The sequence below is a fragment of the Pelophylax lessonae genome (assembly GCF_965119305.1).
Source record: "Pelophylax lessonae genome assembly, chromosome: 6".
NCBI lineage: Eukaryota > Metazoa > Chordata > Amphibia > Anura > Ranidae > Pelophylax > Pelophylax lessonae.
Window position 1 is genome coordinate 40272493 of NC_138773.1, and position 13779 is coordinate 40286271.

Here is a 13779-nt window from a genome sequence, read left to right on the forward strand (position 1 = left end):
ATGAGCTTGCTGGCATTATCACTGATAGATCCACAGCCTGATATAATGGGTCTCCCCGGTGGATGGATGGGATCCTTGTGGACCTTGGGGAGAGAATAGAATGTAGGAGTTATGGGGAATGAAGTTCGTATAAATTCCCAAGTGTCCTTGGTAATGATGTTGTTCAAGTATGATGTATCTACTAATTCATAAAATAGCAGGTTGTACTTTTTAACAATATCATGAGTAATAGGTCTGTACCATTGTTGGTTTTTTAAGATCTTATAACACATAGCTGTATACTGTGTGTTGTCCATTAGGACAACATTTCCCCCCTTGTCAGCCGGCTTGATGACAATGGAGGAATCACTTGCAAGGTTATTGATAGCCTGCCTCTGTTCAAGGGTGACATTGGAGTCCAAATGTGTCTGTATCCTTAACTTATCAAGATCTTTCGAGACCATTTTCAAGAATGTATTAATATTTGAATTTTGGATAGGAGGATATTTATCCGATTTCTTCTTTAGAGTGGCATGAGATGTGGAGGATGAGGTACCTGATGATAGGGTACCAGCCAAAAGAGAGGGTAAATCAACCCGATCTATTAAATCCTCATTCTCCTCTAAAAGGGAAATTAAGGTGTCCAGGACAGGGTCGCTCGGAGTATTTTTGGGGATCCCGGCAGCATCACGTTGGAACATAGTCTTAAAATTCAACTTACGGGCAAATAAATGTATATCTTTCAAAAACTCGAATTTGTTGAGGCGATTACTCGGGCAAAAACTTAGACCTTTTTTCAATATTGCGGATTCATCTTCAGAAAGTCTATGCTTAGAAAGATTAATGATTGTATAATCAGCATCAGGTGGGGAATCGGGCATTAACTGGGTTGTGATGGGGATTGGGGGGGTGCAGACAATTTTAGGGCTTGTTGGTGAACCAACTCCAAAAAAGAAGGATCATATAGATCAATCGTGCTAGAGAGCGTGGATGGTGGTTTGGTCATTGAGAGATTGTTCGATTGGGCAGACTGGGGGGGGTGTGGTGATTGGGGAGTGTTATTGGGCAAGTGATTTGTGCTGGGGGGTTTGAACATCGGGAATACTCCCTTTGTTTTTGTGTTTGATTTTTTTGAGAGGGACTGGGCATCGCTCAGCTCCTCGGGGAAGGGTCTCTTGGAACGATCGAGTGATTTATTTGTTTTGGATTGTGAAGTGTGATTGGAAACAGTGTTGATAGGGAAATCCTTTTTAGTGATGTGAGTGTTGTGTTTTTGTTGTGTCCAATGATATGCCTTGCCTTGTTGAAAGGCAATTTTATCGCGATTCCATTTTTTCTGTTTATTATGTAAAATATTTTTGTTGTAAATTTCCAAATGTTTCTTAAGTTTTGTTTCTTGCTCTATGTAGACTCTGTGTGATTTGAAGGCCTGAATTTTTTCACACAGTGCAGCTATCTCTACATCTAGCTTTTTGGATCTAACAGAATACTCCTCAATTAGGAGCTTCATTAGGGAGGCAGAACAGTCCTTAAGAGACTGTTCCCAATTAGATTTGAAAGTAGTGCTTAAATCTTCCAATAATGGGAATACTTGAATCCTCAACCCAAAGGGGTTGATATTTTCTTTAAGATAGTCATTGAAAGATTTGGCGTGCCAGAAAAAAGATGATCTCTTTTCTAGCAATTTTGAAAGTTGAAAAAAAGAAGAAAATAAGTCCGTGTCCACATACTCTTTTGAATTATACTCACTCATGTACTGAAACATGAGTGCCTCCCAGTTGTCACCTGTAAACCCTGACATCGTATTACCTCACAATGTAACTAATGCCCAAAATAGTAAACAATGTTCTATAGCAGAATAACAAGCAAAAAAAAAAAAAAAAACGAAAAATAATAATAATTATGAAAGATACAAACTGGAGTATGAAAGTGACCACCAATGGTGGACAAAAAGAGAGCTTCCGCAGGAACAGGCGGGGAAGCGGTATCTACTACCAATAAACAATGTGTGGTATGTTCCCGCGGGAGGTCTCTTATAGAGTGTGCCGCATCCCTAAATATATGGGCAAATAAAGGGGGTTCCCCTGGGGGTGGGATTTTTTAGGCACAGTAGTAAATCGTAAACCATATATATATAAAATATTAATTTATTAGATAAATAGAAAATATGAATACAAAAATCACAACAATAATGGATTATTAAAAACAATTTATGCAAGCAAATGTGTAATGGCGAGAACAAAACCCCAATTGACAAAACCAGATGTTCCGACGCGTTTCGAGGTACTGTAAGACCCCTTCGTCAGGGAAGATACTGGCGTCACTGTCTGTAAGTGTAGAAAGAGACATATGTAATGTATAACATATAAATAAAGAACAGAAAAAACATTTATATATAGAAAATTTTTTATCTGTTCTTTATTTATATGTTATACATTACATATGTCTCTTTCTACACTTACAGACAGTGACGCCAGTATCTTCCCTGACGAAGGGGTCTTACAGTACCTCGAAACGCGTCGGAACATCTGGTTTTGTCAATTGGGGTTTTGTTCTCGCCATTACACATTTGCTTGCATAAATTGTTTTTAATAATCCATTATTGTTGTGATTTTTGTATTCATATTTTCTATTTATCTAATAAATAATTATTTTATATATATATGGTTTACGATTTACTACTGTGCCTAAAAAATCCCACCCCCAGGGGAACCCCCTTTTTTTGCCCATATATTTAGGGATGCGGCACACTCTATAAGAGACCTCCCGCGGGAACATACCACACATTGTTTATTGGTAGTAGATACCGCTTCCCCGCCTGTTCCTGCGGAAGCTCTCTTTTTGTCCACCATTGGTGGTCACTTTCATACTCCAGTTTGTATCTTTCATAATTATTATTATTTTTCGTTTTTTTTTTTTTTTTTTGCTTGTTATTCTGCTATAGAACATTGTTTACTATTTTGGGCATTAGTTACATTGTGAGGTAATACGATGTCAGGGTTTACAGGTGACAACTGGGAGGCACTCATGTCTCAGTACATGAGTGAGTATAATTCAAAAGAGTATGTGGACACGGACTTATTTTCTTCTTTTTTTCAACTTTCAAAATTGCTAGAAAAGAGATCATCTTTTTTCTGGCACGCCAAATCTTTCAATGACTATCTTAAAGAAAACATCAACCCCTTTGGGTTGAGGATTCAAGTATTCCCGTTATTGGAAGATTTAAGCACTACTTTCAAATCTAATTGGGAACAGTCTCTTAAGGACTGTTCTGCCTCCCTAATGAAGCTCCTAATTGAGGAGTATTCTGTTAGATCCAAAAAGCTAGATGTAGAGATAGCTGCACTGTGTGAAAAAATTCAGGCCTTCAAATCACACAGAGTCTACATAGAGCAAGAAACAAAACTTAAGAAACATTTGGAAATTTACAACAAAAATATTTTACATAATAAACAGAAAGAATGGAATCGCGATAAAATTGTCTTTCAACAAGGCAAGGCATATCATTGGACACAACAAAAACACAACACTCACATCACTAAAAAGGATTTCCCTATCAACACTGTTTCCAATCACACGTCACAATCCAAAACAAATAAATCACTCGATCGTTCCAAGAGACCCTTCCCCGAGGAGCTGAGCGATGCCCAGTCCCTCTCAAAAAAATCAAACACAAAAACAAAGGGAGTATTCCCGATGTTCAAACCCCCCAGCACAAATCACTTGCCCAATAACACTCCCCAATCACCACACCCCCCCCAGTCTGCCCAATCGAACAATCTCTCAATGACCAAACCACCATCCACGCTCTCTAGCACGATTGATCTATATGATCCTTCTTTTTTGGAGTTGGTTCACCAACAAGCCCTAAAATTGTCTGCACCCCCCCAATCCCCATCACAACCCAGTTAATGCCCGATTCCCCACCTGATGCTGATTATACAATCATTAATCTTTCTAAGCATAGACTTTCTGAAGATGAATCCACAATATTGAAAAAAGGTCTAAGTTTTTGCCCGAGTAATCGCCTCAACAAATTCGAGTTTTTGAAAGATATACATTTATTTGCCCGTAAGTTGAATTTTAAGACTATGTTCCAACGTGATGCTGCCGGGATCCCCAAAAATACTCCGAGCGACCCTGTCCTGGACACCTTAATTTCCCTTTTAGAGGAGAATGAGGATTTAATAGATCGGGTTGATTTACCCTCTCTTTTGGCTGGTACCCTATCATCAGGTACCTCATCCTCCACATCTCATGCCACTCTAAAGAAGAAATCGGATAAATATCCTCCTATCCAAAATTCAAATATTAATACATTCTTGAAAATGGTCTCGAAAGATCTTGATAAGTTAAGGATACAGACACATTTGGACTCCAATGTCACCCTTGAACAGAGGCAGGCTATCAATAACCTTGCAAGTGATTCCTCCATTGTCATCAAGCCGGCTGACAAGGGGGGAAATGTTGTCCTAATGGACAACACACAGTATACAGCTATGTGTTATAAGATCTTAAAAAACCAACAATGGTACAGACCTATTACTCATGATATTGTTAAAAAGTACAACCTGCTATTTTATGAATTAGTAGATACATCATACTTGAACAACATCATTACCAAGGACACTTGGGAATTTATACGAACTTCATTCCCCATAACTCCTACATTCTATTCTCTCCCCAAGGTCCACAAGGATCCCATCCATCCACCGGGGAGACCCATTATATCAGGCTGTGGATCTATCAGTGATAATGCCAGCAAGCTCATCGATGCTTTTCTCAAACCCTTTGTGGCACAATTGCCTTCATACACAAGGGATACCCTTCACTTCTTGGAAAGAATCAGTGACATCATAGTCCCTCAGGACAGCCTATTGGTAGCCATTGACGTAGAAGCACTCTATAGCTCAATTCCCCACCATAAAGGAATTGCAGCTGTCCGTCACACTATCATAGGCCAAGACAACCTGGACCCTTATGGTGAGTTTATATTGACTCTTCTCGAGTTTATACTCACACATAATGTATTCACATTTGAAAATTCCCACTACCTCCAGGTGCAGGGCGTAGCGATGGGGACTTGCTGTGCCCCATCCTACGCCAATCTGTACCTGGGGGAGTGGGAAAAATCTTTTCTTTCTGATGAGTCCCTTTCGATATATACCGATTGCATCCGGACATGGATCCGGTATATAGACGATATTTTTTTAATCTGGGACGGCCCTCGCGACCTCTTAGATAGGTGTATCGAGAGACTCGGCAGAAACAATTTCAATCTTTCTTTTACTTCGACCATAGATTTGTTCAAACTCACCTTTCTTGATGTGGAGGTGTCCAGGGGGGAGGATGGTGTTCTCCGCAGTGGTCTCTTTCGTAAGCCCACTGCGGGTAACACCATCCTCCACGCTACGAGTTTTCATCCTGAGCCTCTCATATGATCCATTCCCATCGGTCAGTATCTGCGTCTTCGACGCAACTGCTCGGACCTCAGTTCATTCAAGATAGCAGCTGATGGTTTACGCAGTCGCCTGCTACTCAGAGGTTATTCACACAAACTCCTTAAGAGAGCATACAAAAAAGCTCTGCTTGCAGACAGAGACACTCTGTTAGTACCCAAAAAACGTAAAGACAATGATATTCTTAGAATAATCACTGGGCATTCCCAGCAGCATCAGGATCTGCGTAACATAGTCCAAAAATATTGGCATCTTTTGGCTTTAGACCCTGTACTCGGCCCACACGTACCTCAGGCGCCTCAGTTCACCTATAGAAAAGCTCCAGCACTTAGGGACAAACTTGTCTCTAGTGAGTTTAAACAACCATCAGACTTCGATCCCTGTAAATACAAGGGCACATACATGTGCGGTGCCTGTCACTACTGCAGATATATGTATGTACAGAGAAACATTACCCTTCCCAATGGCATGAAATTCAAAGCGAAACACCTTGCAAACTGCCGTACCATAGGAGTAGTTTATCTCCTGATCTGCAGCTGCAATTGTTTCTATGTGGGGAAAACGAAATTAGAGGTCTGGAGGCGTATCTATCAGCATGTCAGGAGCATGCAAACATGTGACCCCGATTTACCGCTGGGACGCCACGTTACTCTTGTACACTCGGGCAAATTCCCTAAGGTCAAGTTCCTGATTTTGGACCGTGTCCATCCGAGCTCCAGAGGCGGAGATTGGAACAAGCATCTCCTGCAGCTGGAGCTCCGATGGATATATTCCTTGAAGGCAACTGAACCTCCCGGGCTAAACGAAGCTATTTCCTTCAAACCTTTCTTGGAGGGATTCAGCTCAGGTGGCATTGAAAAATAAATGATGTATGCATCTACTTTTGTCCTATATTTCCTTTTCATTTTTATTTTTATTTTTTATTTTTAATACAAACATATTGTCCCTATCATCGACTGTTATGTACAGCAATTAATATTTAATTTGTTTCATAAAGCTCTCTTACAACCTGTTATTCTTTATTGTATGCCTATGCTCTACAGCTTTCCTACAATGTTACTACTTTTTGCCCTTTATGTGTAACAATGTTCAGTATCTATGTAAAAAAACAGGCAAATGGCTCCGCCCCCACTAACCCATGTGTCAGCATATACTTTTTGGTTCATAAATTCTGTACATCCTAATTTACATTTAAGTGGTTTTATCCACTCTAAATTCCAGCTTTCTACCTTTGTTGTCTTTTCTTTGTTTCTAAATAAATTGTTATAGGTGTTTATTCACTTATCACATTTAATTCAATACACTTTTATGCCTTTCTCTTTGCCTCTTTTTGCATCGCAACCCGGCACGGAAAGCGGGGATGTCACCATGACAACCCCCACATTCAGGCATACAACCCAGTCCACTCTGCTGACAGCCTTTCGTTGCCAGCCGTATCCCTGACATGTCAGCACTCGCACATCCGGTGCGCTGTTCTGACATTACATCCGTGTCGGTGGGCGTCGCTCTGCCGATCGTGACCACTTCCGGTACCTCTGTCGCACTTCCGGTTGCGCGGAGCTCCTGTGGACATGATCAGGCAGGCACCGCCCAGGAAGCCCTTAGCTGACGGCAGGGCTTCTCTATGGTTCCCCAAGGATTTCTCTATGATCTTTCTAATTGGGATCAGCTGCATATGGCACTTTATAACCAGACCCCAGGACGGTTCATTTGTGCGATCCACCTCTGGGAGAAGGTTGTCTATGCAGCTTGCTGGTCCCACTAACCATTACAAGGTAACAAAATAGAAAGTTTTGATTTCCTTTCTTTTTTATTCTCTCTATTTCAGGGAAACATTATATTGGGAAATCATTTTTCCCTCCCTTCATAATTTCTATTTGATATTTTTCAAAAAAAATTTTTGATGATGTATTTATATCGTTCATTTTTTTTTTTTTTTTCCATTTATTTTTTGCTCTTTGCAGCTCGTTGGAGACCCATGTTGGCCCTTTCCCATTCAGCTACAACTGGACTTCAGTTGCCCTGCTCTAAGAGGCATTAGGGGCTATTTACCTTTCCCCTCTACTTCCTTGTGACACACACAAACAAAGAGAAGCAAAATCTTATCATCTGACACATGACAAGGCTGTGGACGTAGCTCATTTTTCCTGTTTTTAACTTGCAAGCTCGGTGCTTTAGTGAAAACGAACCTATGTAAGTGCATTAATTTTTGTGTATACAGAAAAAATTCTCTAAAACATTTTTCTATATATAAATGTTTTTTCTGTTCTTTATTTATATGTTATACATTACATATGTCTCTTTCTACACTTACAGACAGTGACGCCAGTATCTTCCCTGACGAAGGGGTCTTACAGTACCTCGAAACGCGTCGGAACATCTGGTTTTGTCAATTGGGGTTTTGTTCTCGCCATTACACATTTGCTTGCATAAATTGTTTTTAATAATCCATTATTGTTGTGATTTTTGTATTCATATTTTCTATTTATCTAATAAATTAATATTTTATATATATATGGTTTACGATTTACTACTGTGCCTAAAAAATCCCACCCCCAGGGGAACCCCCTTTTTTTGCCCATATATTTAGGGATGCGGCACACTCTATAAGAGACCTCCCGCGGGAACATACCACACAATATTTGGGAGATATACCTTTATTTCCTGTCCAATGTAGTGTGAGGAAATCTCTTCAACCTGAGGGAAATCCCTTATTGTACAATTGTCCTGGAATTTTGGAGAATTTCTTCTTAGTTCAACTCCAATGGCAAGTGTTGGAATTTCCCTCCCTTTCGGGCCTGGTGACAATGATCACCAAAATAAGTAGAGAGGGTTCATCTCCCCAGCAGGGACATGGACAGCAGTAAAAACCTGACAGTGGATCTAAACCTTTCCTACTCTATTCAAAACTAAAAAAGTTTAGTTGGATAGATTTAAATCATATTTCCATAAGTACTGCAAGTAGAAGTATAAAGTTGATTGATTTTTATCTCATGCAGGTGCTGCTCTACAGATGACGGGACCTTCTACATATACAGTCAGAGTTGGATCCATTGCCCACATTCCCTGCACCTTCACAGCAGATAAACCTCCCTCAGATCCCAGATATTTTGCAGTTGCTTGGTATTTAGAAGAAAAGAATATCCTAAGCTACAATGATGTAGTGAAATCAACTGATTCCAGATATTCATTGAATCAACATCAAGCCTTGAATGGAATTGCCAATCTGACGATTTCTGACACATCTGTATCGGATGATGGAGTCTACACGTGTAAAGTCAACTACAGTTCTTTCCTAATGAAGAGAGAGATTAGAGTGGACATTTTAGGTACAGAAATTTAGATTTGCTTTCCTATTACGATAACTTTTATAGTCTGCTACTTCTCAGAGCTTGCTTCTTCTGCATCTTCATAGAGCTTGCAAAATAATTATTAATTATTTCCATCAGTTTGATTTTCCTCTACCCGAGTAGCAAGTTAAACTTATTTTGAAATGATATATAGAGTGATATTAAAGTATTAATATAAAAAAAGATGTTATACTTACCTGCTCTGAGTGAGTGGTTGCTCACCCCCTCTTTGGTGTTCCTCCCCGCCGGTGCTCTCTGCTTCTTCTTCCTCCAAGTGCCCCTTAGCAAAGCCATGTACTATGGGGGCAGACGTGCAGATGTGCTCCTGAGCCAGGCCATGTGCATCAATGGACACACAAAGTGCCAGCAAGCCATGCCCACACTTCCTCCTCGCAGGAGTTTCACTGACAGCAGCAGGAATCTATGGCTCCTGCTTCTGCCTGTGGCTTCTTTGAATCCAGGAACAGGAGCAGCAGTGCTGCAGCCAGGACATTGTTCGATCATGGGAAGAAGGCATACAGGTGTTTAGGGATGAGGGGGAAAACAAGTAGTGGGGAGTTTTATATGCTAATTTAATGCAAAAAATGTGTTAAGGTAACCACTTTAACATTATGATTAAAGATCTTGCACTGAAAATCAGGATCTGCCTATTACATCAGGAAGCCCTTAAAACCACCTGTGAACAAAAAGTTTAAAAGCAGCCTCACTTTACCTCTGGCTCCATCCAAAGTGCCTAGGATAGAGTGACAACACAATCCTTTTCGTTTTTTGTTTTACTTTGGATATTATGGACATATTAAAATGTCTTATAGTTTTATTTTGTGCCCCACTTGGAAGACATACCTTTATTCCCTGTCCATTAGACCCAACTGGAAGTGAGGGGAACATTTTCCAAAGTAAGGGAAAGTCCCTCTTTGACAGTTGTCACTGGAACAAGATTTTCCTTTCGTTGCTGTTCCAGTGGTAACTCACAATGTTGAATTTTTCCTTACTTTTCATCCTAGTGGCAATGCACCCCAAGACAAAGAGTGAATCTTTCCAGTGGGGGCGCTGGCAGCATTTAAAACCACAGGGGGTCTAACCCTCCCCCACTGCATCCAAAACTAAAAACAAATCTAGGAAATTGTTAGTTGAACAGTGCCTGCATCCAATCAGTTGCAGTCCTGCCTGCTCCCTCACAATACATCTGTATTCTACATAGCACCTCCATGCAGTCCCATCAATGTTCCTACTCCCAAATTTCCAATTCCACTTAGCACGTCCTGTTGGTTTTAATATAATGCTACAGCCAGGGGAGGACTGGACCAGGGGGCAGGGGGACAATTGCCCCCTGGGCCGCTCTGATGCCCCGTAAAAAGGCTGCACCGCTTCTGCCACAGACATGCCTAAAGGATTCCTGGTGAAAAGAAGTAAAAAGTCCCTGCCACTGACCTATAGAGTGCGGGTTGAAGACAAGGACAAAGCGCAGGCCTCCCACCCCCATCATGGATGGTGTAAACTGTGTCTGAGCAGAGGCCGGTTCCATGCCCCACTGGAGACTCTTCTGCCCCGGCCAGCCCCAACCGAGCTGTCCTTGCTCCCCCCAACCTACCCCTGCTGGCCAGGTTGGAAACCTGGATTCAGCCGGTAAGTAGAGGGTATTTAGAGCAGGGCTTCAGCCTGGAATGGGGGTCAGCAGGAGGTTTGGGAGAGTGGGAGGAGGGGTGAGGGAGAGTGGGAGGGGCCCTAGTCGCTGCCCCCTGGGCCGAAAGTTGCCAGTCTGCCCCTGGCTACAGCCTTAATCTAGCCTCAATTCTTGCTCGCTAGTGTACGCAATTACCGTGGACTAAGCAGCATTCCTTCCATTGACACCACTGACACAGGTGCATTTTTGTCCTTCTAGCGACACCACTTACCCAGGGGCATTTTTTATTCTAGAAACGCAACCGATGCAGGGACATTTTTTCCTCACTAATACTGGGACATTTCTTCTTTCGTCACTGGTAACTCAATCTTTTTCATCACTATTTGGTCTTTCACTGCCAAGGATGTAAGGCTGACTTTGACAAATGACCGCTTCTAGCTGGCCAGCTTTCTTACAGCCTTTGCATTACTTTATTATGCTATAAGTTTATGGTCACTTTAGCAGCCATGAACTTATAATAGGAGGGTCCCCTAGACTCTCCTAATTAACCACTTCAATACAGGGCACTTTCACCCCCTTCCTGCCCAGGCCAATTTTCAGCTTTTAGCGCTTTCACTTTTTGAATGACAATTGCGCGATCATGCAAGGCTGTACCCAAATGAAAATGTTATTATTTTTTTTTTTTTTACACAAATAGAGCTTTCTTTTTGGTATTTAATCACAGTTGGTTTTTTTATTTTTTACAAAAAAAAATAAAGAAAAACAACAATTTTGAAAAAAAAAAAAAAAAAAACGTTTTTCTTAGTTTCTGTCAGTAAATTTTGTAAATAAATAATTTTTCTCCTTCACTGATGTGCGTTGATGAGGCAGCACTGATGGGCACTGATAGGCTGCAATGAAGGGCACTGATTAGGTGGCACTAAAGAGGAGGCACTAATAGGTGGCACTGATATGCAGCACTGATGGGCACTTATAGTTGCCACTGATAGGTGGCACTTATGGGCACTGATCGGCGGCACTGGTGGACACTGATGGACACCACAGATGAGCAGGCACTGACGCGCTGATTGGGGTCACTGATGGGCACTGATTGGGGTCACTGATGGGCATTGGTTGGTGTCACTGATTGGTGTCACTGATGGGCACTTTATTTGCTTTAATGTAATCAGGGCACTGATTATCAGTGCCCTGATTACCTGTCCTGTTCTCCCCTTCGAAGTGGAGCCACTTATTTGCTCTCCTCGCCACACACTCTGACAGTGTGAGGTGTGGAGTGCCGACAAACGGCACTTCCGCATTTACTATACATGTGACCGGCTGTGATTGGACACAGCCGATCACATGGGTAGAGAGCCATCTCATTGGGCGCCGTCATATGACGTTCCTCCCAGAACGAGAGCCACACCGCTCCACTGTCATTTGACGGGGGGTGGGCGGCAAGTGGTTAAATAAATACAGTGCCTTGAAAGAGTATTCATACCCCTTGAAATTTTCCACACATTTGTCGTGTACAACTAAAAACATAAATGTATTTTATTGGTATTTTATGTGATAGACCAACACAAAGTGGCACATAATTATGAAATGGAAGGAAAATTATTAATGATTTTCAAGTCTTTTTGGGGATGTCTCTTCCAGCTTTGCACATCTAGAGAGGGACATTTTTGCCCATTTTTCTTTGCAAAATAGCTCAAGCTCTGTCAGATTGGATGGAGAGAGGGTCTGTGAAAAGCAATTTTCAAGTCTTCCCACAGATTCTCAATTGGATTTAGGTCTGGACTTTGACTGGGCCATTCTAACACATGAATATGCTTTGATCTAAACCATTTAATTGTGCGCTCCGTGAGATGTTCTAAGCTTAGGAATAGGATATTTATTTAAAACCCAACCCTGCTTTAAACTTCTTTACAACATTATCCCTGACCTGTCTGGTGTGTTCTATGGCCTTCATGATGCTGTTTGCTGTCTTCACTGTCTATCTGACTTTATACCGATTTCGGTAATTTCAATTGGGCTTCAACCCCTCCATCCAAAGGCCATTTATAAATATCATGGACCCAGAAGGAACAAGCTGTAAAGGATTCTAAATGTTGCCTCTGGACAGTTTTGGGTACCATAGTTTTTCACCATTTCACGGATGTGTGTTATTTTAAGGCTTGGCATGTTTGGTATCTATTCACTCAACAAAAACACATCTTTTAAATTTTACCAAAAACGGGGTATTATATTGTGTTTGTGTGGATTAAAATTAATTTTAGTCTTTATTTTACTGAAAATATGTGTTTGATAAGCAGTTGTGGAAAAGTGTGCTATACAAAAAATATTAAACTACTACAATTTTTTTCAACAGGGCTTCTTCTTTCAGAAAATAGATAAATATATGGGGTTTTTTTAACAATATATTGCAAAAAACAAAAAAAAAAAATGCAGATTTTAACATGTGAAAAATTACTAAATTGCCCTAGGTGCAAAGTGGTTTACATCTACGCAGGTTGCGATGAATGCGTTGTTTTGCTTGGAATAGACTTTAATAAACCTGCACCAAAAACGCACGTACTGCATATTTGTGTGTTCAAAGTTGAATGTTAGGGTTTGGGGTTAAGAGCTAGGGTTTTTCTTCTACACCATCATTCCATACCACGGAAGTCATATAAGCAACCTATTTTGCCCTAGCTTTTTAATGCAGCCAAAAGTTTCATACCTGATCTTTGGGAACAGAATCAAACCCCATCAATCGCTATGTGGTTGACTAAGGTCGCAGATACAAATAGAATGGAAGATCTTATCTATTCTGATAGAGGTATTCATGAAACATTTTTAAAGTGGTTTTATTGGCACAATTTTACAATATCTGAGGAATACAAATCTATTTTGAACCACTCTGTGAACCATTCCCCTTCGGGAAACTAAATGGGACACTGAATGAAGGAGATTCAGCTCTTATTCTACCCCCTTTTTTTTTCCCCCTTCGAGCCCACCAGTGGCGCACTGTCACTGCTGACAGGGCTTCCATGTTCCCCTGGTCTTCCTTCTGGGTTTGGGGGCTCTGGCTGTATGAGTGGCTGGGGCTGCAATGATGTCACTCTCGGCTGTGGCACAGAGCTTTGAAAGTCTGGCACAGTATGCTGGACCTTCAGAGAGTCACCAGCTGCATCCAGTGGAAATATATCCTATACACTACAAGTTTAGGAGATATTCAATGTACCTACAGGTAAGCCTTAGGCTTACCTTTAGGCACAAGTCCACAAAAACAACTTCACTACCACTTTAAAGGCTAGGGTTAGGGTTAGAGTTAGGTTTAGAGATAGGGTTAGCAGTAATCGTTAGGGTTAAGGGAAATTGCTAGGGTTAGCGTTATAACACTATC

At 41.1% G+C, this 13779-nt stretch overlaps 1 protein-coding gene across 1 annotated transcript in view; it reads left to right on the forward strand.

The window, feature by feature from the left end:
• The window catches only part of LOC309558542 (uncharacterized protein), a gene marked incomplete at its 3' end in the record, with an annotated part of 81369 nt that overhangs the window by 42050 nt on the left and 25540 nt on the right, over positions 1-13779 (forward strand). Inside the window, exon 2 of the mRNA XM_082261621.1 lies at positions 8438-8767. Coding sequence (XP_082117747.1) covers positions 8438-8767 — 330 coding nt within the window. The remainder of the gene's footprint in view (positions 1-8437; positions 8768-13779) is intronic.